Raw genomic sequence first — 27,025 nt, 5'->3', positions numbered from 1 at the left:
CCTTCAGTAAACTTCCCGATGGAGAATAAATGTGTAGGGCTCTGATGCTTCTTCCTGCCTGGCCTGTTCCTGGAATGTTTGCATTTGAAGAAACATGTTTTCTTGCTTTTGTCATTTAATCTTTTGGCACACCCATATGCATCATACCTGCCTCTGGGACATGCTGGTTTTGAGGCAAATGGGTATTTAAAACCTTGGCAGCGTTACTGTACTGTAAAATCCTCTCAACACAGGTAGAAGCTGAATTGCTGCATATTCAAGTGTGTTAAAAACCTTCCTTCAGAGAGAACATACAGTTTAGAAATGATTCATAGTCGTATCTGCTAGCTGGGAAGGGTGCCCTCGTCTACAAGTGAGCTTGGTGAGACAATTTCCTATGCAGACTTTGTTGGCAAAGTAGTGTCTTTTTAAAATCGAGTATTTCAAATTGTGTTCTGTAATGTTCAAACTGTGATCCACAAAATAAACAGGACTTTTAAATTAATGCTCCATTTTATAGTAAAATGTCCCAAACTCCTTAAATCAATATATTTATTCTCACTCTTCATAGCTGTACCATTGTGTGCGCATTAGGGACATTCGTGTGCCCATCCCTTTCCATCCATTTGGGGTGACATCCTGCTCACACGTTGCTCAGATGCGTTTGTTTTCTTATAGCTCTGCTGCTGTCCTTGTGTCTCGTGTTGAGGACTGAAATTTCTGAAATCCCTTGCTCTGCTAAGTCCTCTCTCTTTTATACTTTTCCTGCCCTGTTTTTTCACTGTTGTTGATGTCCACAAACACCACAGTCATGTATGCAGTGATCTGGGAAACCTGCAGCCTTTCCTGTTGTCTCACCACATGCAGGTTTGTTGCCCATTGGAATATTGCTAAGTCAATGGCTGGATATTACCAAGAGTCTGGCAGAGCTGGGAGAGATGGGAAGCCATCCCGCTGCCGTCTCTATTACTCAAGGAATGACCGGGATCAAGTCAGCTTCCTGATTAAGAAGGAGCTCTCTAACATCCAGGTAAGATCTGCAGAACAGTATCTGCCTGCCTAGATGTGCTGCCTTTGCTCTGGTCTGGTTGCCTCTTGCCTGCAGTGACCTCTGAATATGCAAAGATGAAATTAGTTTTTCTGGCTCTAGAGCTGTCTTGTAGGTCTGTTGCCCTGTTTCAAGGGATAGCAGAAGGGGGTGAAGCAGGAAGGGAAAGGGCTGCCAGACACAGCTCCAGCTCTATTATAGCAGCATGGGTGAGCAGAGACAGGGTAGTGCCTCTGCCAGTTTGCCATATTGATCAGAAGGGTTGGATCTGGTCATCGCTAGAGTTATCAGTTTATATTCAAATTGAAGACTATTGTCCCCATCTACTTTCAGGAAAAAAAAGGCACCTTAAAAGAATCCGACAAAGCTGTGATGACAGCTTTTGATGCCATTGTGAACTTCTGTGAGGAGCTGGGGTGAGTGCACTTCTTTCAAACGCTGTTTAATGTGAGGGAAACCATGCCCCATCCCTTCTGAGGCACTGTTAAGGCTGAGATCTTGCATGTCCAGGAAAAAGAAAATATTGAATGAATCGCCTGATATTTTGCTGTCCAGACTGAGGAAGGTGTCCCTGCGACATCTCTCACTCACTCCCACCTCTGAGTTGACTGAGATGTCGGTCTTGGAGCCTGACCAAGTGAGATGGTGATGTCAAACTGTAACTCCTCTGGCTATGAATTTTGCTATGTTCTATATTTGATGATCGGTTGACTTAGTTGTATTTGCTTTTCTTGTGACTCTTTCCTCCTTCACTACATCACCTCTCTTCTAAGGAGACAAACAGCCACCTAATCAGCATGGGATGGAAGCATTTAGAGTTGATGTTTCTCTAAATCTCAGGGGCTTCACTCTGCAAAGTACTAGGTATCCATGGTTCTCACTGACCTTAGAAAGAGCTGGTGGTGCTTAGAATGTTTCAGAAACAGGCCCAAATTATGGACGTGCCCTATCTAAATGCAGACTAGTAACACAACATGCAATGTTCAGGTTTAGTTCTTGACTTGTAAGCTGTAATTGTACTAATTGCTATTCTATGCTGGATAAGACATCGAAGCTATAATTTTGCCAGTAAGAGAGCAGTTATATGTTCACTTACTGAAAATGGTCAACATGTGTCTTACTTTCAAGTCTGCATTTTGTTTTATTTTTCACACCTGTGTCTAGGCAGCTTTTCAGTGTGAATGTTAACACCTGCTGCTTTTCTGATGCCTTGGTGAGCATATTCCCTCCCTGTGGTCATGTTTGGTAAACAGATCCTGGTTTTATGGGGTTAATCTGGGAGAGTCTTGCTTGTACTGACATATGGCACAACACTGAGTAGTCCTGGGGCACCTGGAATGGCACTACTTTGCCCAAAGTCAGGGTGATTCTGGGAAGTAGCTACTTAGGAGGCTTCTTGCTCTAAGAGTTTGATCCATGTACCTGGCTAAGCAGCTCTGCTGCTTCTGGTGTGCATTCAGCTCACAGCAAGAGAGGCCAAATGACCGTTTGTGTCTGGGTTTTGTATTATCTGAGAGGTAGCTGTAGCCATCTAAGCTAACCTTGGGAAACCTCTTGGTATCTATTTCTCCTTGATTTCTAAGCTGGTTATCAGTAGAGTTAGTTGTGACAGTCATTTCTTGGAATGGACACTAGTGCCATAAGAACTGGGATCACTAAACTAACCTTGCAAAAGCCAGAAGCAGACACAGGATGTTCCAGGGTGGTGTCTCAGGGAGAACAGGAGTTAGGTTCCATGTAACTGTCTTACAGCATCTCCTGTTTCACGCATGCTGTGAAAAGCCTGACTGCTATCCCAAGTGAGGACCTTCTCCAGAATTGCACTGCAGCAGTGAGGCAATATCTGAGTAAGGACAGAGAGAAAACATTCTCCTCTGCTCAAATGAATAGTAATAGAAGTAGGATTTCACTGGGTACATAAAAGACGGATTTCAGTGAGGGAGTATCACTGACCTAATTAGAAATCACATATCTCCCATACTTCTTCTTCCCTCCCCCAGCTTGGTACATTCTTCCTACTGTATCACGTGCCGTATGCATCCCAGAGTCACATATTGCAGCACCACTGGCTGGCTTCCCTGCTAATAACTGTACAGGAGACTAAGATGCTATTTAAAGGAATGCCACGTTCCATTTCTCTATTACATTTTAAATTCCTACAGTTCTCTTGACTATCCAAACAGTGAAAGCAAACTTGAAACTCTGACCTTGCAAGGTTCTAAATAAGAACAAATAAAGACAGACGTGTACTGGCAAGCAAGTTTTTGCATAGTATATTTAGGCTGTTGTCCGAGTATGACAGGAGAACAATGGTATAAGCTGCTTTTAGAGAGTGGGATTAAACAAAGCTTTTGCTGGTCAGAGTTTCCTGTTGCCCATTTGCAAGATGGAAAAAGAAAAAAAAAAAAGTAACTGCAGCAGTGGAAGACATCTTTATCAGTTTTAGGTGGTGGTTGACCATTTGCCACTTGTAACCAGTGCTTTTGCTTGAAAGATGAAAATCAGGCAGAGCTGAGTTGCTTTTGGTCTTTGGCTAGTCATGCAGTTCCCGAATACAGGTAGCTTCATGTTTTGAGTTTGCTGTGGACTTGCAGAACAGCGTGCTGGTGCGTTGCTGTTGGTGCAGGAAAGATGCATGGGGAGAAATAACTACCCAGGGGGAGAAGATGAGAAGACTTTCTCTGGATAGCACAATCAGGTTGTAGCTGGACTGATTCTTGCTTAGCCGCAGGGCTCCAGGTACTGCATCTCAGCTTCACTGCTTATGCACCACTATCTGTGCTTCGGAGATGAGCAGCACCCAAAGATGGCAGCAAATAAGAGGAGAGCAACAAAAACAAGACAGAAGGCACCGATCACCACTAGCCCTCCAAGAGCCCAGTCACTTGTTGCAATCAGTGTCTTTAGGTCTTCCCAAACTGAGGATGCATTGTGTACTGATGACATGCTGGCTTCCACCCTGCTGAAGCTAGACAAGAACAATATCAGATGTTGATATATCCTCTCTGTGCTGTGAGCCACAGTCCTGAAACCAGTATAGGCATGCTGGCTGTGTCTGCAGGCGTCCCTCTTCCGAAAGGGAGAGCCACCCTTTGCAGAAATGGGAGCGTAAACCAGAAGAAAGATAGCTGAGGCCAGTTTCACATTCAGATGTACAGAGATGTAAAGAGGAAGGCTTCTGGCTTTACAAGATTTTGGCAGTTGAGATTTATTTTAATCACAGTTTATCAATATATTGAATAATATGATATAGTGTCTCTCCCAGCATGTTCAGTATGAACCCTTCATCTCTGTCAACTGCACAGTCCATACATGACAGACAGATATTCAGTGGGAGAACTTGCTCGATACCATTGGTAAGATCCCTGAAAAGGAGCCGGGCACTTAAACTCTGAGAACACACTGAAGATTAAATGAACACTTATTTAAAAACATGCAAACAAAAAGCCCTACCAACAATAAGCAAAGATCTTTGTGTACAACCTGTTGCTCCCTTAGTTGCTTGCTTAGAATAGTCTAGTTATTAAAAAAGATTTCCTCTTAACAGAGTTTGCTTTAGTAACTTTCTGTTACTCTGCAATAGAAGCGTAAGTTTTCCTCCCATGAAGCACGTAGGTTCAGCAATAATTTAAACTGAGATCTCAGTGGGTTCTACACGCTTGCACTTTGCATAATGACTTGGCTGTCAGCTTTCTAAAGAACATCCAGCATCTCTTTGCGAGCATCTTGTGGTTTTACTAAAGCTTCCTTGCTTCTCAAGGGAAAGGATGGATTATTTCTCATGCTTTCTCTCAAATATCACTGTGCAGACATAATACAGGAAGAGATCTTTGTTAATTTTGAAAATTTGTTTTGACTTGCTGCCCCTTATGTCTGTATCCTTAATGTGGTAAGGAAGATTAGTCATGTAAAGCATGTTTCATCCTCTGCAAGAAACATTTGACTAAGAGCACAAACTCACACTTCAGTTTGCTGAAGTTTTTGTTTCTTTCTCAGCAGCCAAAATACATTCAGTTCATGCTTTGTTTTCTAGACTGACGGCAGAGCACCATGCCCAGTCTCTGACTAAGAGGCATACAGGACATGAAAGCTGTTCTCGATAGCTTCCTCTGCCTTCAAAAGGACACAGCCTAGACACTAGTTCTGTAGACCCAAAGGCAGAAACTCGGTGTGACTGCACACCCTAGAAACTTCCTGTCTCTTTTGCTAACGGCAGTTAATCTCCTGAACTAGGAGAGCTGCATGCGATTTTATAAATACCTGAAGCTGTTGTGTTTGTAGCAGGTGTTTCTTCTAGCGCCTCCTCTGCACCTCCTCCAAGAGATCTTGACCTGTGAGGAAGGACCCCCTCACTGCACCTGGAGACTGGCAGAGTTAGCATGGAAGTTGCCTGTTCGTACTGCAGTAAATGATTAACAGCTGACTTTGCTGCAAAGGTGTGGCCAAGCTAATCAAAGGCCTTGACCCTAGTTAGGAAGACCTAGTTCAGCTGGTGCTCAGACATTTCTTCCTCTCCATGCTTTACCCACTCATGCACCTGTTCCAGTGCTTTAAAGGCCCACTGTGCCCTCTGACTGGGGAAGACTGTGGATTGTGGTGGAGAGAAGAGGGTTTTGTTTCTGGCACCCTGACTGGATCTGTATTTGTAAGCTCCTTTAGGAGACTGCCATATCTAAAATGAGACTGGGAACAAGACTGCCCTCCAGTCCAAACTTCATCATGACAGTTCAGGTGGATAAACTCACCACAGAGCCTTGCACTGCTGTTAGCTGCAATAAAACTGACTCCCTGTTGCTTTTGTCATTGAAGACAACCTGAGGGATGGTGCTGGAGAGAGGTGGGAGGGGAGGAGGAGGAGGAGAGTGTGGTGTGTGAGATTGTGTGTGTGTAAAAGGAAACTTGTTTTTCGTAAGCCAAGCAAATCACTTTGAAACCAGAGTGATGATGTTACAGAACAGAAGCTATTCCATTAAGTCATCAGTAAAACTTCAACCACTTCTGCTGGAGAAGCTGGCCTCACTGTCTCTTAGGTTCCTCAGGAAAAGAAACTATTTAACGCTTCAGGAAAGTGTTCCTATTCAGGAAACTGTTTCACACCTCACTATTTTCACACACATCAGGGCTGAAGTAACTGTATTCCCTTTCAGTTCCTTCTAGGCTCGCTCAGGCTTTCACAACACGTACAGAAGTTGCTGTGTTTGAAGTGGTCTCGCCTTAGTCTGTGCTCTTCTGGATCTCCCTCTGCTTTTTGAAACAGAGAGGATCCATCCTTCCTAGTGCTCAGGGTGTTCCATGTCCTTTTCTATGGGTAATGATTGAAGCCAAAACCACAAAAGCTTGTGTGAGTGCTGAGCAGGGACCCAGAGACTGGCATGTTCCTAGTCAACAGAAGCTGAAGAGCTGCAGTAAGCGGGGAATTTGCTGGGTGCCTTGATCTGTTGCATGCAGGAAGGTGTCAGACCCCACCCCGCCAGGGAAGCAGTTGGCATATCTAAATACAATGGTGCAAAGCAGAACATGAGGCCTGCGAGGTCCAGGCAAGTACGTAGAAAAGGGTCCAGGGACCCTCCCTCTACGTGGTGGCTGCTCCTCTGCTCCAGAAAGCTACATGAATTCTTTAGAGAATTGCTTAATTTTCACTCTTTTTTTTTTTTTTTTTTTTTTTTTTTTTTAATAGTGCTGTAGTTATTCTCTGCTTCCAATTCGGGAACTTACAGTGGCAGAGATAAGAGAGGAGCCATTTCTCTTGTGCCCTTGCCTGGTCTCTGACCGTGGTTTAACTTGTAACACCACTGGGAAACATGTTTTGTAGCTTTTCCTGTTGAGATAAGGCCTGGCAGCTCCGTCCTAGTGACAGCAACCTGTCAGTCGTTGGTATGTTTCCAGCCCGCTGAGCTTCCTCCTGACTGTTAGCACAGACTGGTTCCGTGCTGCCGAAGCATTTCTCAATGGGATTCTGTTAATTCCTGCAGCTGGCACTGTCTAGCACAGGCCAAGAAAGAAAGTCAGCTCTGTTCTTTCACAGGTCTTGTGACTTAACTCAGATACAGAAACCTCTGCTGGGTCCGACCCCTGCACTAGAGCTGCTGAGGCTCCGATGTCACCTTGATTGTCACTTGTTTGGGAGTGAGATGAGCAAAGACAAATCTGACAGAGGCACCGTGTGACGCACCTCTGAGTGTTGATGCGAGTTACTTGATGCCACGCTCGAGCTTATCCTGCCCTGGTTTGGAGTGAGAGCTTTGGGCCAGCGTACTTCTAGTGTAACTGTGCGTGCAGTAGCTCTTACTAGTGCAGTCGTCTTTGATTAGCAGTTGTTGAGGCTCAAATATTTACTTTCTAAGGAACATACCCATCTGCTGAAAAGTTTTTCTTTTTATTAATTTAAAAGTAATACTGGTGGTTTGAGGAGGGTTTTTTTTTCTTAATTTTTAGACTACTCTCTATATTGCTGGCTGCAGACTTATTCCAGTATGTAGCTATACAAAAATGCAAAATACTTAAATCTAGTTTCTCTGCAAAACTTAAAGGGCATTAAATAGATGAGAAGCTACTGATGTAATGTGCTTTTTACTAATTCGGGTGCAGGCACCAGAGAAAAGAGGTTTCTTTACAAAGTCATCATCTTTTTTTTTTTTTCCCTCTGAAGTGTGAAGAATATTTAAAAGCCCACTGTTACAAACTTGATTCTTTTCTCTCTAGCAAGATGTTGGCTCTGGTATGTATATGTGTAATTCCTTTGACTCTTCTTCACTTAGCAGTTGGAAACAAGGGCAGAAGATGACTTACCTATGTGCATGAAACTTTTTGTACCTTCTCATAAAGTCACATTTGGGGCTGAAAGAAAGAGCAGTGGCTTACACTGTTTGGTGCAGTACGACGGGCTTCAGTTTGGCTGTCCCAGTTATGAAAGTCGTGGCCGGCGCCATAGCCCTGTACTTACATAAATCCCTTTCTGAAGTTCACTGGCGTGTAAACCAAACGTACACAGTGGCTGAAGCGTGGAAAAGGGATTTATTTGCACTTGCTAACTTCAGCCGTACAGAGCGTTCTCGGCTCGGCTCTGCCATGATGCCCGCTGCCAGCTGCCGCGTGCGTACCCCGAAGTGACGGTGCCACGCTGTACGTCAGCCCTCCGAAGCGCCGCTGTGTGTGCCAATAAACGTACCTTAGGCATAATGCTTATGTCCACTAAAACAAACCACGCAGGTCCCTCAGGTAGGATTGGGATTTGTTCACCTCCTGTCACTCCCATGCTCTGTAAGAACCATTCACCTGCAATAAGCAGAAGAGCGGAACCACACGGGGAGTGGGGAGGGAGCACATCTACCAGCAGAATGATGAAATTAAACTGTAGCATTGGTGAATTTTTCCCTTTTGCCTTCATCTTTCTCTTTGCAAAGGGTATTGCACATGATCTGATTTTTCTCTTTGGCAATTTCACGTCATCGTAATGTTGATGCAATAAAGCAGGAAGCATTTGTTATCAGCTGTACTCAGAGCCTCAGCGGCATGTCTGGATCAGAAGGTCCACAATTTGTTTTCAGGAGACATGGCAACTAAATGTGTCTGTTGCAGGTGGCTTTTAAGAGAGCAAGTTTGGGCTTGACCCAGGATGTACCGACTTTGTGGACCATCCTAGTGATGTCAGTGGGTTTTGCTAGCACCCAGCATCATCCTTCTGAACTAACCACTGGTGAAGAGAGTGGGCGCTGCCTAGCATGTGGCAGTGTACATGTTCTCTGCTGTGGTGGGTGGCTCCATGCTTGCAAAGGGAATCCTTGGCTGGCCCAGCTGCAGGGCTGTCACTGGGAAAGTGTGACTGTCTTCACAGCAGCATATGTCCATGCTCTCCCACCCCACCACAGAAGAGGGAGACAGTGATGGTAAAGTAGCATTACCTTTCTGGTCACACCGTGGAGCTCAGCAGTGGCTGTCACAGAAGGAATTAATTCCATGCTGGGATTTCTGGTCTTCTGAGTCATATTAATTTGTTGTTTTGTTATTGTTATTGCCATTTCTGGTGAGCTGCTGTAGAAAGTCATTCCCATGGAACCGAATCATGATGTCCATGCGTGTCCTTGATAGTAAGGTGTGTCACCTCTTGTTGCACTTCATGAATGGGCAGTTGGGCGGACTTGGATCTTCCTACGTCTGTGGTCAGGACGTCCATCACAGCTACAGCAGCTATAGCAGCAGCAACTGCAGGCAACGATCATGAGCACCAGAACAGTAACTGGAAAGAGAAGCAAAGGATATTGCTTCATCACATAGGAGCAATCACTGGAGAGTAATCCTACGTCTCCTCCAAGTCGTTTGGTGAGCAGCAGAATGAACAAAGCCTGTCTCTTGCTGATTTTGGTTTTTTCCTTATATCCCACCTCCCTCCTTCTATGTTCCTTCTCCTTTGGCTTAGCTATCCATTTAATTTGCACAGTTGTTACTGGGTTATTTCATGATCTTACAAGCTATGTACCAAACCATGTGAAGGTATATCTTTACCTGCCTAATGGGCTGTTGTTTTGGAGATGACATGCATAACTAAGTAGAGCTGTGTGACTGGAAAGGATGGAGATCCAGCTGTCCCCATAGTTCTGTCAGAAGCAACTGGAGAGAACTTGGTTAGTCAAACTAGCAGTTGTGTTTCTGAAGAGCGCATGCAGTGTAGCCTTTAATGAGGACAGATATTTGTGACTGGGTTGGCTTTATTTTTCTTCTTTATTTAGCTTGAGAAAACAGATACTTCAAACACAGAGTTTTGTTTCACCAAGCAGTAGCTAACAATGTTATTCTGCACTAGGCATAGTGGTTGGTGTTGGAAGGGATATGTTAGTTTATCTGGAGTAGAAAAGGATGACATGTTTAATCCTGCAAAACATGTAAGAGCACGTGAAGGTGCACGTGTGTGTGCATGTGTTCCTTAAAAGTCTGGAGCTGGGCTGCCAGGTTACTGGACCTGTGGGGAACCAGCTGTAGGTATGAAAAAAACAAAGCAGCAGGTGTGTCTGTCTGAATTCCAGCCCAGGGAGGAGTGTCCAGGCTGGATACACACCCTTCCTTTTGGCTGGGAGCAAAGTGCACCTCTTTGAGGGGAGAGGGCCTGCCTGCCTTCCTGCTTCGGGAAGGAAACTTCATCCCCCTTGATCAAGCAGCTCCTTGTTATTCCTTTCATGCCATCCCCATGCAGAGCAGCAGGGGGGATCTCGCCATTACCAGAAGAGAACAACCAGGCTCAGCTGAAGCATACTTGGCCTCCACGGAACCAAGCACAGGAATGACCCTCCGAGTCTCAGACTTCAAGTGTCTGTCGTGGCAGAGAGATGCTCTGGTACCATTTGTCATGAGCTATCTCTTAGGCACCAAAGCATCGCAGCGTCTCTGGGCTGGTTAAAACGCTGCTGTTCAAACTAACGCTTAAATATGAGAGCTTTGGGGAAAGCTGTACCGCTGCCTGCCGCGCTCTGCGGGCGTGTAGAGATACACACCGAGTATTAAAAAATTACCTAGAAATTAAGCTGGGCCTCAGCGCACAGCCTGGAAAACAACTGCCAACCACACCGACCCAGCAACAAAGATTGTGGAGCAAGCTGCCCACGTAGAAGAGAAGAGACATTCTGACACCCCTTCACCTCCACCGATAAACTCACCGATAAACAGAAGAACCACACAAAAGGACACAATCTCCACCGGGTCAGCCTTGGGCAGTTTCTGGAGCTTAAGGAGCAACTTCTCACCAATGGTTTGCATTTCTTTTGAGAAGCCTTCGGAAGACATTCTGGCTCAACCTCTCCAGGCTTTATGCTGTAGGAGAACTAAATAGAGAATAAACCTTTTCACTGACTAATGCTAGGAAGCTGCCAGCCTTCTTATAGAGCCGATGATCACAAGGAAAACAAGTTTATCTGGTCTCAGTCCATGTTCCCAGTAGCTAAGGTGGAGGACTATTAATTGTCTACGTGTTCTGGCACTGTTTTAAGTTCAAAATCTGGCTTTGAGGGTGCTTTTGTCGGCTGCTCTGTTGAGCAAAGGCAAAACGGTATTTCTTCTGAAAGGACACTTATTTCAGCAGACAAAGAGTTAGAACTGGACAGTGCCTGCCCTTGGCTTTCACCCAATGAAAGTAATTATTTTTTTCCAGTTGAGCTAACTTGTCCTTCCAGAAAGAAATGCAGTTCTAACTCAACTTGAATTCCAAATGCTGAACTCCAGTGGTACATAGTTTTCAGTTGTTTTTTACTGAATGACACCCAGTAGGCCCCCTTCTTGCATGTTCAGCTACAGAAAGCCTCTTCAAAAACTAAGGCACTTACTTCAACACCTCCCTATGATACCATTAATAATGTTTTATCAACCAGTTTTACTGGATAGTGATATTCAGAGCTAAAGTCTGTGTTCAGTGGGGACAGCTGGATGCTTTTCAAGTTCTTACAGATGACTGCAAGTTTTATATGGTAAGCTAAATGTAGCTTTTTTTCTTTTAAGCCACAGTCTGCTCTATGAGCAAAATATGAATTGAACAGTGGATGTCCACCCGTCTCTGCTGGTGATGAGCAAAGCAAAAGCCCCTGGATCTGTCAGGGAGACACCTGCCTTGTGGAGCTAATCTCTCCTGCCCTGCTCAGTAATCTTACACCTTTATCCTCAGAAAGAATAATCAGCAGGAACTCTTGTTACTGAAAATATTATTAGTCTAGTCAAAGTTAGGTGCCTCAGTTTTGCCACCAATATTTGCTGTTGTTTTCCTCCATGACCAAAATTTTGGAAGGCATTGCAACAAATAGGCTTGCATGACAGCTATGGAAGTTCAAATTTTGCTTCAGTCAGCAACAGGAATAGGCTATTGTTGAGAAATATCCATAGTTTTGCCTAAAACGAATGTTTGGACAGGTCAAGAGCTGGGTGAATCGTAACTTTTATGTCATTATTACATCAAAATGTACTAGCTTGTTTGTTGTAATAGTCAACACTGTTTTATGGGACTCGAATATTGCAATTTAATCTCCTAGTCTTGGTGGTAACACGGAGCCAAGTGACCAGGACAGTACTTCCAGAATAAGCCAGCTAGTTCGTTACTGCACATCTGGTTTGGTTACGCAAACAGATGGGTGCTGGGAGTTCAGTTTTTCTAAACACACTGAGGACAGAGAGACCTTGGCTGTTTCTTTGCATGCTGGGCTTAAATACTACAGTGCCAAGTTAAATTACATTTTGTATGTTTATGCAATTCAAAAAGGGTTTTCTTTGTTCTTTTAAATCCAAGCTAAGGAATAAAAATCGGAACCAGCTGGTTTCTTAGTGATGGGGGTGGATGGAAAATCTACATCTATTGAAAGATCTCTGTGCAACTTAGCAGGGAGGCATAGCTGTGGCCTTTTGACCTGAAAAGGTCACTTTTGAAACTAAGGTTAAATGTTTCGTTCTGGATGATTGCTGTACCCCAAGTGAGCTGCTCCAGAAGTGGCTGCTTTATCTTTCGCACAGTGCTGTGGGATTCTGTGTCAGCAGGTTTCTGGTTTTGTTTCCATTCCAAGAGATGGTGGTGCAGGCAGAAGTGAAGTGATTTGTGTTTTCTGCTCTTGGCTCTAGAAGAAAAACTTTATTTTAAAAAGTAAGTATTTCTGGCTCTGATATTCTGAAAAAGTTTGTTCCCTTTGAGGGTGTTTCTGCCTGCCTACAAGTTCTCCTAGCAAGGAGTCTGCTGTAACCTTTCGTACCGTGCTTTGGGCTGCACGAGAAGCAGCACGTAAGAGAGCCAAGCTTAAAGCGTGGGTGTAAAGTCACTGACTGGGATCGCAGGCCCAGCCTAAGGTGGTAAGAGCTTGTCGTCTCAGTAACGGCCATCCCTCTGCCCCATGGTACCTGAGAAGCTAAGTGAAGGAATGAGTTTTTCTTCTAAAACTTGCAAGGAATGTTGCTTATTTACCTTGGTTTGAACTCCTTCACGGACAAAGTTTGATGTCGGTGGTGCGATCTCCAGCTTACCTAGGAGGAAGCAAATGTTTTTCTGCTCGACTGTACTTCTGGCTGCACACTGGTTCCAAGGGTTCTCGCTGTGTTGGGATTTCTGCTTGTGAAGAGTAGCAAAAGGGTGAAGAATAAATCACTTCTTGAAAAGTACCACCACCACCACTCACCCCGCCCCAAGAAAGCTAGGTATATTCCTGGACTTTTGTATCTTCCATTCTACTTGTGATGGAAAGCTTTTGGTCAGGACTGGTTTTGATTGTGATCTTTTTCCAGTTGATTTCAGCAGAAATTTTACCCTAGAGATTAGCATAAGTGTAAGGCTAGTGCTGTGTGACCTAAATGCATTGTATTATGCATCCACCTTATCTTCCTTATGGATAACACAACAGTGATGACATTACTTACAAATTTCATAGTGGAGCTGTAAGAATTCATTCCTTTTTTTAATTAGACTGTGTTCAAGTAAGCTCCCAGTACCAACAGTAGTAAAGGCCAGGTGGTGCAGGATGTTTGGTGGAAGCAGTAACTGTTATGATTATTATTAAAACAGGCATGTCTTGAGAGATTTGAAACTTAAGGCTGTAGATCTTAACTGACAGTTTACTTTCTAAAACTGGAGTCCTATTGTAGAGCCCAAACTGGTATCTCACAGATTCTGTGGGTTTTGGAGCAAACATAATTGCCTGCCAGTGTTTTTCTCAGTTGGGAATTTCTCCTTGCGCCTTGTCCTTCCTGAAAACCGCAGAGAAGACGTGTCTGTTAGCGCAGCAAAGCTGATGGGAGTTGGTACAGAAGAAATGCTGCATGACCACAGTGCAACGTAATCTTCGTAACGCATTGTCAGACTCAGGTAATGAACTTTTGCCCACAGCTGTATCTAGAGATCCTATGAAGTGAAAATAGATCTAAGAGAGGCAAGATGAGAAACTCATATAGAAAAGAAAGAGAACACAATGCTGATGTCTTGTGACAGGCAATTTGGAAGTTCTAGTTGGGGTAGGGCAGCAGCCTGAAATTCATGATTTCAGCTGTTTCCTCTTCTGGCTGTTCTTTAAAAAATAACTCATCTATCCAGTGTTGCCAGTAGAACCAGATCATCAAATCTTTCGGCTCTCCTCTGTGTTACAAGGCCTGGCATGGGAGGGAATAAAACAATTTTTTAAATTTGGGAAAAAAAAGGCTGTATCTGCCACGTGCCATGAGTCGTTATCCTTGGTTGAAAAGAGAGAGCACAGTAATAATGCAGGGGGTGCCTGACGCCTGCAGGTGCACTGCTCAGCTGCAAGGATCAGGTGACCCTTTAAAACCAAAGCAGCATGTCCTGTGTTTAGGCCTTCTGTAGATTTAGATTCCCAGAAAGTGCTACTACTTGTTTTTAGTGCAGATTCATCTTGCTGTGCCCACTGAATAAAGCTGTGAAAATTGCCATAATAGCACTGAAATGATTTTTCTGGGCTGTTTTAATGGACTTACACCATATTGAAGCACTCAAAGAAGTTGGCTGCTCAGCCCTTTTGAGAATAAAGCCATTAAAAGGCCTCAATCTAGATGTTCAAGAGCAAAGCCTTGGGTCAGGATTTCTTGGTACTGTGAACTGGCTGTATGTGGTAGCTTCCAGGCTTCAAGCGAGAAAAAGAGCTTTGGGATGACCATGTAAGGTGGGGTCCCACATCCCTCTGGCTGTCTTAAGCTGGTCAAGTTGCTGTAAGTATTTTGGAATGGATGTAAATTGATTGGGTTTTTTTGGTCTGTCTTTTGTTTAGAAAGCTGTATCTTATCTGTGTGTCTACACAGGTGCATCGAAAGGTGAACTGTAGGGAGTGGGTGAGTTTACATTTACTGCTGAAGAATGAAACACTTGTTTAGTTATAACCCTGGTGGCATTTGAGCAGCCTATTTCAGTGCAAAGAACATGAATTTGAGTTTGTGGCTTAGCCCCAGGACTGGAAGTTAGTAAATGCAGGCAGTCTTCCTGGCCTGCCAGTGATGTTACTGTTTGTGTGACTTTGGATAAGTCATCCCATCCTTCTGTTGGGTGACTTCATCTCTGCAAAGTGGCAGAACACGTAACCACCATCAGAGGTTTGCTTGCTAATTGTTGTGTGTCCAAGTCTCTAACATGCTCTGAAACCTTTAGATAGAAAGACAGTAAGTCCCTGGTTTTGTTGCAGGTACAAAATGAAATGCCCTTTGCTTGCTAACTGCTTGTCATGCTTCAGTTACTGAGCCTGTTTAGTTTGAAAGTAGATGAAAGCATGACTTCCACTCTTGGTTGCTCCTCACCCAGCCATACTCCACAGGATTTTATTTCTCTTGACATGACCCTAATCCATTGGTTTTACTCTAGTCCCTCTGAGAATCTTTGCTTGTGTGGGTTTGTTGCTATAGTAACCTAAAAATGGAGATGAAGCTTTGGAGGGGTGCATCTGTTGATGGTGCCCTGAAGCTGCCAATGCCTCTAGTCCTAATGTAGCAAGTCCCAGTGAAGTCCACAGTTCAATATCGTCCACTGTGCCCATTGCCCATATCAGCAGTGATCCAGAGACCTTACAAAGTAGGACCTCCCTCAGGTGCCCAAGCAAGCAGAATGCCAGGACAACATTCTCGTTGCAACATTGTCTTTTTCCCAAGACTGTGGCTGTGGAGAAGCAAATACTTTGGTATTCTTACTCAGGACTCAGGCAGGTCAAATAAGTTGGCTGAAATTGAACCAATACAGGGATGGGAAGCCTGTATGGATTGTGGTAGCTTATTTAGTAGGAAATCTTAGAAAGCAATCCCAGCCTCTTGGAAGAAGAGTGCTGAGCAGCTGAAGGGGACAGGATGCTTTTTATTCTGGTCTAGAACTTCATAATAAACTCTGACTCTATTTGGCCACTTTCTTAAAAACATGAAGGCTTGGCCAGTTCCTAAGTCTACCAGCTTTGTTCTTGTTTCCTGAAATGTGCTTCTGATTTCACACAGTTAAGATCTGCATTGCTCCCTGTCCCAGAACAATGCTGGGCTGCTCGGTGTTGTTACAGTTCAGTACTTTGGCAGAACATGTCATGGTTCCTATGCTATTGTTTTTTGTTCTGTGTTTGTAATATACCATTGAGATTAAAAGGGCTATAGAAATGCAGTCATATTATCAGTGCCTGGTTTTCCCTGCTCATTGTTCATGCAATGTTTGCTCCCATGACTGTAGTTGACCAACCATGTGGATGGTAACTATAGTTCACAGACAAGCCCTTTTTTTCTAAAATAGGAGTGAGTGGAGCCAGAGGAACCTAAAAATTCATTCCCAAGCAGGTGAAAATAGTTTTCAGTATCAAGAGAATTCAGCTTTTTAACAGCACACACACAAAATGGTAAATTGCAGCTCAATGTCATGGGAGAAAAGCTTTGACTTTGTCAGCTGCTCTGGAAGAGAAGGCCACACATTCTTTCAGTTATAAGGCTGCCCTGACTGGGTAGCCATTTGGCTGGAATACCCTGTCATCTCCTCCACTCAGTATTTGGAGACTGGTTTAGAGGCAGCACTGTAAATGTTCCTTCCCTCCCCTACAACCTAATTTTAGATTAATATAAAAAGGGACAGAATTCCCTGCAATAGCAATTTCAGTAGCCGAGGTACCCATTAGGGCACTGAGCTGAGAGTTTCTGCCCCTCTACAGAGCACGCTGTCTTTCTCCAGCCCATCCCACAAACAAGTCCACAAAACCCTCTGAGATAATTCCTCACTACTAGTCCCATTTTTAAGAAGTGGGGAAACCAAAGCACAGAGCCATCAGTGAAAGGAAAAGGTCAGTTTTAAAAATAAACCTGTAGCTCTTCTATAAGAGAACTTTTTTTTAGGGTTGCTGATGCTTGAATCCAGCCTGAAAGTCTATTCTAATATTAGCGAAATAACCGTTTCCCAGGAAGCTGACAGAGAGGTAGCTGTGTGAAAGCCTTGTAAATAGTTACTTCACAAACATACTGGGATCTATCAGTAGTTTGGTGTTGGAGGTAAGGCAGCTGGAGCCCCTTAAGAGTGCTGGAAACACCTTCTCTCAGCCACCTCTGTGTGCTGCCCTTGGCTGGTCTCAGAAATTACATGCCTTTTTGAGATTTTGAAATATGCTGGTCTAATCCTGGTAAAGATGCCACTTGGAACTCAAAACTGAAGGTTACAACAGCTGCTTCCTCGAAAGAAGCTGTTTTGAACGTTATCAGCTGTGGTTGTGTGGGGTGGTGGCGAGAGCCTGCACGGAGGCGAGGGGTGGGTGCTGCTCTGCTCACCCAGCTCTTACACCCTCGTGCAGTCCCCACCGTCCAGCACGCAGCGGTGCAGGTCAGGGGGGTGTTACAGAAAGGATTTGCTCCATCCAGCTTGGTTTATTTTGTACTTCCACTGCCATAACCACTTGTTGCTGCAGTTGGGCTGAGGCCGTGCGCCGTGACAGCTGTAACACAAGCCACGTCCTGCTGCTTTTATCCAGACATGTGGTTCCTATTGCTTATTCCCGCACCCCGCGTGTGTACAGCATGGCTGTGGCTGGACAAGCCCCCAGCCAAACCCAGTCAGATTTTCTTTTGGCAAGGAAAACTTGGCATCCCTCCCTTCCCCTGCCCTTCTCCCCTCGCTCCTCCCGCCTTCCTTTCCTCCCACCCAACTTTGTTTTTCCCGGACTTTATTTGAGAAACCATCTTAACTGCAACAAACAACCTGCAGAGACCCTTCATTATCGTAAGCAGGGTGGAAACCTCCCTCCATCGCTTTGAACCCAGGGCTAGACTGGAGGCGTGTGGGCCTTAACTACGAGATCTTCTCACTCAGGCAGTTCCAGTTGGGTGTTTGTACAACTCGTAGGTCAGAAAGACCTGACCTCCCGAACACCTTAATGGGAATGGAGAGAAGTGGAAATACCTGATCTTGAACATTCCTTCCTAAAGGCATGTGTAGGATCAGGAAGACATTTTTCTGTGAGAATTGGCTTTCTGCCTCTCCCCCTACCTGTTTGCAAACAGCTGCCTGCCCCAGTGCCTCCGGGGACAGGCGGGGGGTCCCGGCTCAGCTAGGAGCAGCTAGGAGCTGCAGGAAATGGGCTTCAGATGGCAGAAAATGGGGGTTATATGGCCTCCCTGCCAGCCCCCTTCCCACACCCAGCAGCAAACACAGATGGGAGGACAGGTTGTGGGACACTCCTCCATGTAAAACCAAGGCTTGCAGTGGGTAATTTCATGTATTTGGGGGATCCTTTTCCTGTTCCTTCTCGCTGCATTCAGACCCGATGGTCTTGTTACCATAAACCATGGGCTGTGTATGTGTGTGTATGTGTTCTCTCTCAAAGCGGTGGTTTCTCACGCTGTTTTGAATAGTGAACCAACTTCTGTGCCCGATACACTAGCTGAGGGTTTTTGGGTTTTTTTTAATGCTCTTGTTAGAAGCTGTGTAAAATCTTTCCATTTATTTCTATTGGACACAGATGCTTAACTTGCACAGTATGCCAGTTCCCCGACCAGGGTTTGTTTTCTAAGCTCTCTGTTTGCTTCAGGATTTGGGAGATAAAACTTAGCTCCAGCTGGGAGGAGCTCTGGAGAAACGCTGTGGCTGGCACCCACTTGGTTTCAGAGGCGCTTGCCCGTGCTGGCAGCCACTGGCTAGCGGCACGTACGCTACTCGTGCAGCTCCCTTGTCCGCACTGAGTATTAATATATCCAGTCGTTGCTGGAGAGTGCCCAGTGCTAGACCAGCTTATCAGCTAAGGTCACATTCCGTAACAGCAACAGCCGAACGAGCAGGCAGCCTTTCTAATCAGCAAAGGGGTTGCCTGCTCCTGCTCTGACTGTCGAAGCAAAGCCAGACCGCAGGCTGGGTCCTTTTGTTAGCAGTACGGCTGCGGCGCAGCGTTCTGCAATCCTGTGAAAAGCTTTTTTCTCGCTGCCTTTGCTCCTGAGTGTCCCTTGCAAACAAATTTAGGCTAGCAAGCTCTGCTCGATGGCTAGTTCTGCAGCTCGCCATGCAGAGAGCTACAAAAGCTCCAGCTACTTGCTAACTAGCTGCCTGTTAAGGTGCTATGGTTGACCGAACACCAGCGACCGCTCAGCCTTACCCCGGGCGCGTTGCAAACTCTTCTCCTCTGGTTTTCTTTCCGTCTTCTTAAACTTTCATGTCATTTCTCTCCTCCTCCTGGCTTGTGTCTCGCTCCTCGCTCGGCTCCGCTCTGCTCTGCTGCTGACAGCCAGCTGTTGTCTCTGCCTTTTTTTTTTTTTGTTATTGGTTGTCCTGGAGATAGGAAGTTTCCTGTTACAAGTGTGCCAGAGGAGGAGGGTGGGCGGCGAGGAGCCACCGCAAGCCGAGCCAGCCGCTGGCGCGAACTCCGAGAGCGCCCAAGCACCAGCACTTGTTGCTCGCGTCCTCTGTGCATCTCCTCCCAGCAAGATCCTTTCTTTGTTTCCTTTTAATTACAGATTTTTCTGGAGCGGGACTTAGAATTGATTCCTTGTGATAGTTTGAGTGTTAACGGAAATAACTTTTCTTTATGCTGCCCAGTTTCTGTGCGACTCCCGGGGAAAGCAGCTTTTCTCTTGTGTTTTGGAAGGGCAGAGTGAGAAATCAGGACAATGCAGCGTGGTCTGCCCCTGCAGGGCACCAGGGATGATCCTCAGGTGGTGAATTTGCTCCGTGCCCTGGGCCAAGTCATTTAATCTTTTGATTTGCTTCTTGTGTTCTGGGTACAGCTGACACCCACTGTCTTGTCTCGGAGGGCTGTCAAAGTTTGGCTGATATCACAAAGGATCCAGTCCTTCAGACAAGTGCAAAACTGTTATTCCTCATCAACCTTGTGATTTGCTCTTCTGTTTGATAAAGCTCATTAAATGGCTTTTGTTCAGCAGCTGGCATCTACGTAAATAATTTGTCCTCATATGATTTTTATCTTTTTAACGCTTTAATTTCTTGGCTTTATTCCAAGACTTGTTGGGGTTTTTTTGGGGGGGAGCTCTTCTGAGGAGGCTGTGTACCTTCTTTGGCTCATATGAGGGAATGTTTTTTCTGGTATGTTTTGGGAGAGACAGAGCCTCTTTTGGGATATGTGACTTTCCTTGTCTGACAGTTCATCTGTTTCTGTCAGATGCAGGAATAGGGCTCTTGTTTTACCTGGTGTACAAAAGGAAGGAGGACCAAAAGGAGGCACGGTGCAGGCAGCCGGGTGGGCAGTTTAGCACTTTCCTGAAATGTATTGCCACAGACAAAAACATGTTCTTAAACCTGATTGCTATTTGTTCTTCATCCTATCCCATGATGTAAAACCGGGGTGGGATGTCTCAAATTAAATAATTATTTTGTTTAGACATTTTAAAGACCAGTGGTCAGCTCATGCATACTTCCATTGCAGGGTGGGGGAGGCAAGTAATACAGTTGCGTATTTAAAAGATGAAACCATTTTAGGACATGTATAATAATACAAACTACCATTAATTTATGTAAATCAGTTCTCCATCTCATGGGCATTAGTCAGGTGCTCATGTGGCTTGGGAAGTTTCCCCACCACATGTTCATGTGTAACCAACTATATTTCAGGACCCTTTGTGTTCAGTTATGCATTAATCCAGAGGTTCCTCCCAGCATCTGTATTGGTAACTCTGGTTTTGGCCTTTTAACTCTAACTGTAGGACTGCAGTCTTAGTTCTGCAACTGAATTTCGTGATGACCCAACTTGTGAGCACTGCTGGGGTGGGGGTAAAATGGGGCTGTGGCTCCAGTTTGGGTAATTGTGCAGGAACTTACAGGCAGTTACAGGAAGCTGGAGGGAAAGGACTTGGCTTTACAAGCCTGTTGGGTTAGAAACGAGAACCTCTCTAAATTCCAGAGTCTTCAGAGCTGATCTCTGCTTCCCTTGGGGCATCTCTCTTGTTTGCATTAAGGGACAGAGGGGTGTATGGATGTCCCTTCCCAGCATAAGCCTGGTGAGTAGGCTGTAGAGGCGAGGAGAGGGCTTGACCGTTACTGTATGCCTCGGTTAACTCCAATACAGATCAGTGTGCGTGAGAGAAAGAGACGTGGACTAATGAGAATGCCTGCCTGTTTTCTTTCGGGGAAACAAAAAGCTGACTTGCAGCTCACTGACATTTCTGTAGTCACGTTGCATTGGCAGGACAGGCAGCACCAGTAGTTCTTTTGGAAATGCAGGACAAGGGGATCAAATGTGTTGTCCCCATCCCGGTCCCCCCACCCTTCCCCACCATGTGAAAGGAGCTCTTTGAGAGCAAGATGGGAGTGAGTCAGTGCGGCTCTGCAGGGGGATATAAAGCCAGCTTTGTAGTATGGAGGGGTACAAAGTCTCTGCCTTCGGTGCCCCAGACCGCGCAGCGCCACGTCGCCCAGCTGCAGCCCTCCTTACCTGAGCAGCGCCAGGTCCTTCGCGCCTTGGCATGCACGTTTCATTGCTCTGGCGACAGTCGTCTGTAACCTGCTGCTTTGCTGCTTCACTCGCTCTCTGCCTGGCAAGCTGCCCTCCTAGGCCGTGGGAATGGGCGAGCCAGCTGCAGGGTTGGTTTGGGATGCTTTGGTGGACATGCAATTATGTTGCCCCCAGACACATACGTGCACGCACACCAGTTGAGAAGCAAACTGCATTTGTGAGATCTCTGGCAAGTTCAGACATGCCTTAAAGGGTTTATAATAAGAATAAATGAAGTGCTCACTCTTTTTTCCCCCTCTGTGACCCACTTTTTGCAGATGAAGTTGGTAAGCCAACTAGAGCACTCCTTGGTAGAGAAGAAAAATTTCCATTTTGTTCTTCCTTGCAGTAAAATAATTCTCTTCTGAAATGACTTTTGTTGCTGCTCAGCTGCAGGATTTGATCTCTAAACGCCTGATGAATTAAGTGTTTCTGCATATCTAGTATCAGCATTTTGATTAAGAGACAACTGGCCACCTCTGCTGTGAAACCCAAGTTTTAAAAAGCTCCTCTGAATTCTACATGCTTTCTTAAAAAAGGAAAAAAGTAAAAAAGTAACAGCTTGGTTGTTCTTTATTTGGTGAAATCAATGTCTTCACTGGTTTAAGTTAGTGTTCTAGAAGAGAAACTACTTCCTGCCTGTATTGCTAATGAGTATGTCTTTGTCACCAAACTCTTCTTTACATACAAAAGCACTGATGTCCGCCAGAAAGCTTTCGAAAATTCCTGGAAGAATCTAATCATCTTTGCATGGCTAGTTTGCCAAGGCTGATAGGACTGGTTGTGCAGTACTGTTTAAGCAAATGGACGGGTTTTTATGGATGTAGGACTCTTCTTGAACTTGGGCTGCTGATCTGAAGGATGTGTCAACGGACCAAGACCACGGCTGTTATTATCGGAATAGTGGTCCCTTGTGAACCATCTGGACTCTATTTCTGTGACTTAGTTTACATTCCTGTTTCTTCAAATGTAGATTTGTTCACCTTCAAACCACAAGCAATAAAGTTAGAAGCTCTCCACTGTGAAATATGCAGACATACTCTGAACTCGGATGTGTAGGGATCAACAGGACCTCTTTACATGTTTATCCTGGAGCCATTCTGATTGGACATGGAATATATTCGGCCAACGATGCAGAATTAATAACTGCATGTTTCATCCACAGTACCTTTTGCAGATCTCAAAGATCTGAAAGCATTTAGCAGAAGAGATTGACACCACTGTTTGTTTTGCATGTGGGGAAGTGGAGGCAGAGAGACCTTAAGCAGGGTGCTAGGAACAGACCCCCAGTTCTGTTCCAGGGCTTAATCTCTGTGATTCCTGCTGGAATGGGCATTCTCTGGGGGAAAAAAAAAAAAAAGACTCAGATCTTTATCAAAAGACACCTTGCATATGGAGGATGGAGTTCTTGTTAATAGTTACCAGGTCATTTTCCCTTTTGTTTCCTAGGTGTCGCCATGCTGCCATAGCGAAGTACTTTGGCGATGTCACCCCAGCTTGTAACAAGTGCTGTGATTACTGCAAGAACCCAGGGGCAGTGAAGAGACAACTGGAGTCACTGGAGCGCTGCAGCAACAGCTGGAGCAAAACCTGCATTGGGCCGTCAGGTTCCTCCTGGGATAGCTATGACCCAGAGCTGTACGAGGGCGGGAGGAGAGGCTGCAGAGGTTTTAGCAGGTCTGTACTTGGCAGCTTAAACTCAGCTCATAGAAGCAGTCAGGGAGAAGGAGGCATCTCCCTGCTGCAGGCCCAGCCACTCCTATTTTCAGTACATGTTTGTGTGTGGTGGTATTTTCGTGTAACTTCCTGGCAGCAGGAGCTGGAATTTAATTTTCCACACACTTTGGCATCCTTGATTGCATTCATGTCCCAGAGAGCCCAAAGCTGTTTGGACTGACCTAAGAATTGCCCTGCAGAACGTAATTGGTTCAAGAAACTAGCCTGAAGTTTTTCGAAAGCAATAAGTAGGCTCAGCCCGCTCACAGTCACAAGGATCAAAAATGTTTAAATTGAGACCAACGTGACAGCAAAGCATGACACAATCCAGAGTTCATTCCTGACTTAGTATGGCTGTCTGTGGGCCAGCAGGCTGGGGGCTACTGACAGGACTTAGTCATCACAGAGGAGGTAATGGAGTGCCAGTGTCAGCTGCTTCTGCATATGGCTAAATTTTAGTTTTTCCCTATCAGGCTGGAAGCAAAAGGAAGATGTGCAGTGGGAAACATAATTAGTTCTATGCACTGCTTGGCAGCGTGGAGATGACAACTCCTCTTCCTCCTTGTTCTCCAGCTGAGTTGCAGTGATTGTGCTGCCCGTGAAGCTCTGCCAGGATGCACAGTGCTGTGGGCTGGCCTGGCCCTCTGTTTTAGCTTAGACAACTTGAGACTGATAGCTTCGTCATTCCGGCAAGTCCAGCTGAGCAGGAGGCAACTGGTGTTCTTGTGACCTAAGCTGGTGTTCGATCTCAGGACCTGAGAAGACACAACCAATGCTGTGGTACAACACACTGTGTGCCACTTGATTTGTTGAGCCTCTCCATGAATTGGTTGTAGCTCTGCCTTTGAAGTCGTAGTAGTCAACAGCCTTAAACCTCTGCTTTGTGACACCTGGAAGTTTTGGCTGTGACAGCAGTAGAAGGCAGGAAACTCTTGGGCTGTGTGTGGCAAGAGCCAAGTGCTGCCTTTCCGTGTATTAGTGGTGAGGATTGCATTTAATACCACAGCCTGTGAACAACTGAGACCGAGGAACGGATGCTTTGCCCTTTCTGCCATCTCTGCTCCAAGGGCAGTAATGGCTGACAGATGGGGTGCATGACACAAGGCAGCGACTCCTCAACCCCACGGGAGAAGCTGGCAGAGCCCTCCATTCTCAGAGCACTAGTTATGTGCTATGAGTTCATGCTACTGCTTACTAGTTCGTGGGATTAGCAAATTCCGTGATTTTTTGGAAGATACTCACTACTGTCCAGGTTGAGGGATGGCAGTGAAACTGAGAGCTAAAACTTGTTCAGAAAGGATGTGAAATACATCATCTTTTGTAAATATTGGGATGGCCCCGGCTTTCCAAAGCCTGTCCCCCAGTTAATGCTGCAGGTACAGAAATGTTCCTCTTGTTTTCCTGCCTTATCCAGGTATGATGAAGAAAGCAGTGGGAATTGGGATGAAGCCAACGAAGAGAGTCGGAAGCGGGAGTGGGACAACTTCTACAAAAAGCAGATGAGTCTGCGCAAAGTGAGTTGGTGTCTTTTTGTAAGAGACTCACAGATGGTTTGCTGTGAGCTTCTCTTACAGACAGAAAGGCTTCCTGGCACCAGTGAAAGTAAATGATTGCATCTCACTGTTGCTCATTCTGTTCCTCGCTTTCTGTATCTCTGCTTTTGCTGTGGTCTCCATGTTCTGCATCAGTCCATCATATGAAGGCACTCAGCTTATTCACGTACTCATTTCTCTGCAGTGCTAATTATTAGTAAAAATAAATTTCCCCGTTCGGCTTCTCTTGCATATTCCTATAGTAAAAGCTATAGGCTTTTGGCTTTCTCATCCTTTGTCTCCTTTACCCCATTTTTGTGCCTTTTCAGTACCTTTGTAACTTCAGCATTAATTTTCCCTGGAGCAGGGGTATAAAATGCGTCTTTTTGTGCTTCTAGACCTGCATATGTGTTGCAGGAATGGAAACGATTGACTGATCTTTGTTTTCTTCCAGGGCAAAGAACCAGAAAAGGAAGATTTTGTTCCTCCAAGTAAATACCTTCTTTGATTTATAGTGGGTTTTCTTTGGGAGAAGGAAGTCTTGTATTTTGCAGCTGCGTGTAATTTATGTAGCATCAGCACTGGAGGTATCAATCCCTAGGCACAGAGGTTAGGCTTTTGGCCGTGAAAGCTTGGCTGGAGAAGATGGATCAGAACTTAGCTTTGGTTGGGGTGAAGATATGGAATGCATCTCTCTGAACAACTTTTCCAAATAAGCAAGAGAGAAGGAAAACTGTCTAACCTGACTTTGTAGGCTATTTCTGTGGTGGTTATGCAGCAGTATTCAGTTGGGCAATGCTGAAAAAGGAAATGCTGAAAAACTTTGCCTTTTGTAACTGTGCTGCTTGAGGCCCTGTCTAGCAACACAGTTCTTACCCTGTTGTAAAAGAATACCTGGCAGTTCATGTTACTCTGTTCAGCCTCTTTATTTTTGGTTGGTGTTGCAGGGAGCGGGAAAGGGTTGAGTTTCCCAAGAGCTGGGATTCCTTGAAAAAGGGGTTCCTGAGATGAGGAGGTTTTGGAAAGCTGTTAGTCATAAACTAGCAAAGCAGATGTTCTTATCTAGAGAGAAAAATCCCACTTCGGCTTCTGCCTACTCTTGGAGTTTGTAGCTTCTCCAGGTCAAAAAGGGTGACTGTAGTGGTCCTTGGGGTGACTATGCAGGGAGGAGCATGCCAAGCAGTACTGGATTGGCACCTTCCCAGCGCCAGCTGAGATGTTCTCCATCAGCCTCAGGCCTGCTGTGACACCTTTTCCAAATGTCTCTTCTGTGGTAGGTGCAGACTGCCCCTTGAAGGACGCCTTCAGCAGAAGGATCTCTAAGCTCACAGTGAAGGTAAGAAATGCTGGTTAACGTTCAGTCTTGTTGACTTGCAAAGAATGACAGACTTGCCTGCGCCGCTCTTATTCCTTCAGGAATGGAAGTTCACCGGGCACTATGACTTCTGTAGATCATGTCTGAGTATCTCATGTTTCCTAGGGACGAGAACACTGCTTGAAGATGCTGGAAGAAGCTTTGAGCACCAATCAAAAGATTCCAGCAGCAGGAGGAAAAGGGTATGAGATTAGATGAGAGAAAAGGGGTAGCATGTTGAGCCCCTTACACAGGGCCTGCTCTTCCCTGAGCAACATTACAACTCTCAGGGAATGCCTTGTTATTTGGTCCAGGGAGGTAGCTTCATTTAATAGCGTCCTTCTTACAGTGGTGTTCAGGATCAGGTGTGAGGTCTCCTGTGTCATCCCTGCTAAATCAGCTCGATTTAGGAGGATGCAATTCTTGCCTGTCCCACGAGATGGGGATAGTGTACTTCTCAAACTGAGCAGCTGCACAAGCCGACTTGGGCTTAGAACTGCTTTTACCACTCTTTCGGTTCTCCAGCAGTTCACCGCTGCATCCCTTAGGATTTACTGGAAGTTATCACTTATTCTTGCTCTGGAGGGAGTGAGTTTTGTGCTTTCTGGGAGATGCTTAGCCATTAGTGTTCTCTTTGCAGATATAGAAGTGTGTCTTGCCAGAAATCACCCCAGCCTGTGTTACAGGTCAGACCCTCATGCCTGTGCTGTGGACCTGGAGTATGAAGCTTTCCAAACCAGTAAAATGGCTAACTCGTACAAGGCAACGGTGCTAAAGAAGGTATGGCCATATGTCTGCTGTTGTGCCCTTGAACATGGTGTGGCCTCAGCTTGAGGGAAAAGAGGGCAGGGTTTGTGTGGGAAAGATGAAGGAGAAGCTCTGCTTTGCTTTGAATGTCTTCCAAGTCAATCTTCTTGATATTTTTTTCCAGGAGGGCCCAGAATCACGTCAGTTTCACATCTTTGTTGGCTTTACAGGCTTTGGAAACCTACATACCAGTGCA

At 45.3% G+C, this 27,025-nt stretch overlaps 2 protein-coding genes across 5 annotated transcripts in view; one reads left to right on the top strand and one right to left on the bottom strand.

Moving 5' to 3' along the window:
• RECQL5 (RecQ like helicase 5) overlaps positions 1 to 27,025 on the top strand; it is a 38,314-nt gene that overhangs the window by 6,473 nt on the left and 4,816 nt on the right. For 2 of the 3 annotated variants that reach the window (XM_086624078.1, XM_086624079.1), the window contains exons 6-13: positions 847 to 1,009; positions 1,361 to 1,443; positions 22,870 to 23,097; positions 24,551 to 24,650; positions 25,123 to 25,159; positions 25,946 to 26,004; positions 26,149 to 26,225; positions 26,709 to 26,802. In XM_086624078.1, coding sequence (XP_086480204.1) covers positions 847 to 1,009; positions 1,361 to 1,443; positions 22,870 to 23,097; positions 24,551 to 24,650; positions 25,123 to 25,159; positions 25,946 to 26,004; positions 26,149 to 26,225; positions 26,709 to 26,802 — 841 coding nt within the window. Of the gene's footprint in view, positions 1 to 846; positions 1,010 to 1,360; positions 1,448 to 22,869; positions 23,098 to 24,550; positions 24,651 to 25,122; positions 25,160 to 25,945; positions 26,005 to 26,148; positions 26,226 to 26,708; positions 26,803 to 27,025 lie in introns of those variants that run through there. The other variant, XM_086624080.1, reaches the window with a different exon arrangement.
• SMIM5 (small integral membrane protein 5) lies at positions 7,577 to 13,096 on the bottom strand. 2 transcript variants are annotated; one of them, XM_009991513.2, is made up of 3 exons: positions 12,951 to 13,096; positions 10,675 to 10,839; positions 7,577 to 9,263 (listed from the first exon to the last, which is right to left on the bottom strand). In XM_009991513.2, the coding sequence occupies exons 2-3, from the start codon at positions 10,799 to 10,801 to the stop codon at positions 9,142 to 9,144; spliced, it is 249 nt and encodes an 82-aa protein (XP_009989815.1). In that variant the 5' UTR covers positions 10,802 to 10,839; positions 12,951 to 13,096; the 3' UTR covers positions 7,577 to 9,141. The 2 variants fall into 2 exon arrangements, with proteins under 2 accessions (XP_009989815.1, XP_086480179.1); XM_086624053.1 differs by having other exon boundaries at positions 13,010 to 13,026.

Source organism: Tauraco erythrolophus, chromosome 20 (genome assembly GCF_009769465.1).
Source record: "Tauraco erythrolophus isolate bTauEry1 chromosome 20, bTauEry1.pri, whole genome shotgun sequence".
In the NCBI taxonomy this organism is placed as follows: Eukaryota; Metazoa; Chordata; class Aves; order Musophagiformes; family Musophagidae; genus Tauraco; species Tauraco erythrolophus.
Note: the sequence above shows the minus strand (reverse complement) of the source record. Positions and strands in the feature narration are given on the sequence as shown.

Coding starts and splice junctions, on each gene's coding strand:
- SMIM5 (XM_009991513.2), bottom strand. CDS start 10,801: ATGTCTTCCGAAGGCTTCTCAAAAGAAATGCAAACCATTGGTGAGAAG. Junction 9,264..10,674: donor TGTGGTTCTTCTGTTTATCG/GTGAGTTTATCG, acceptor TTCTCTTTCCAG/TTACTGTTCTGGTGCTCATG.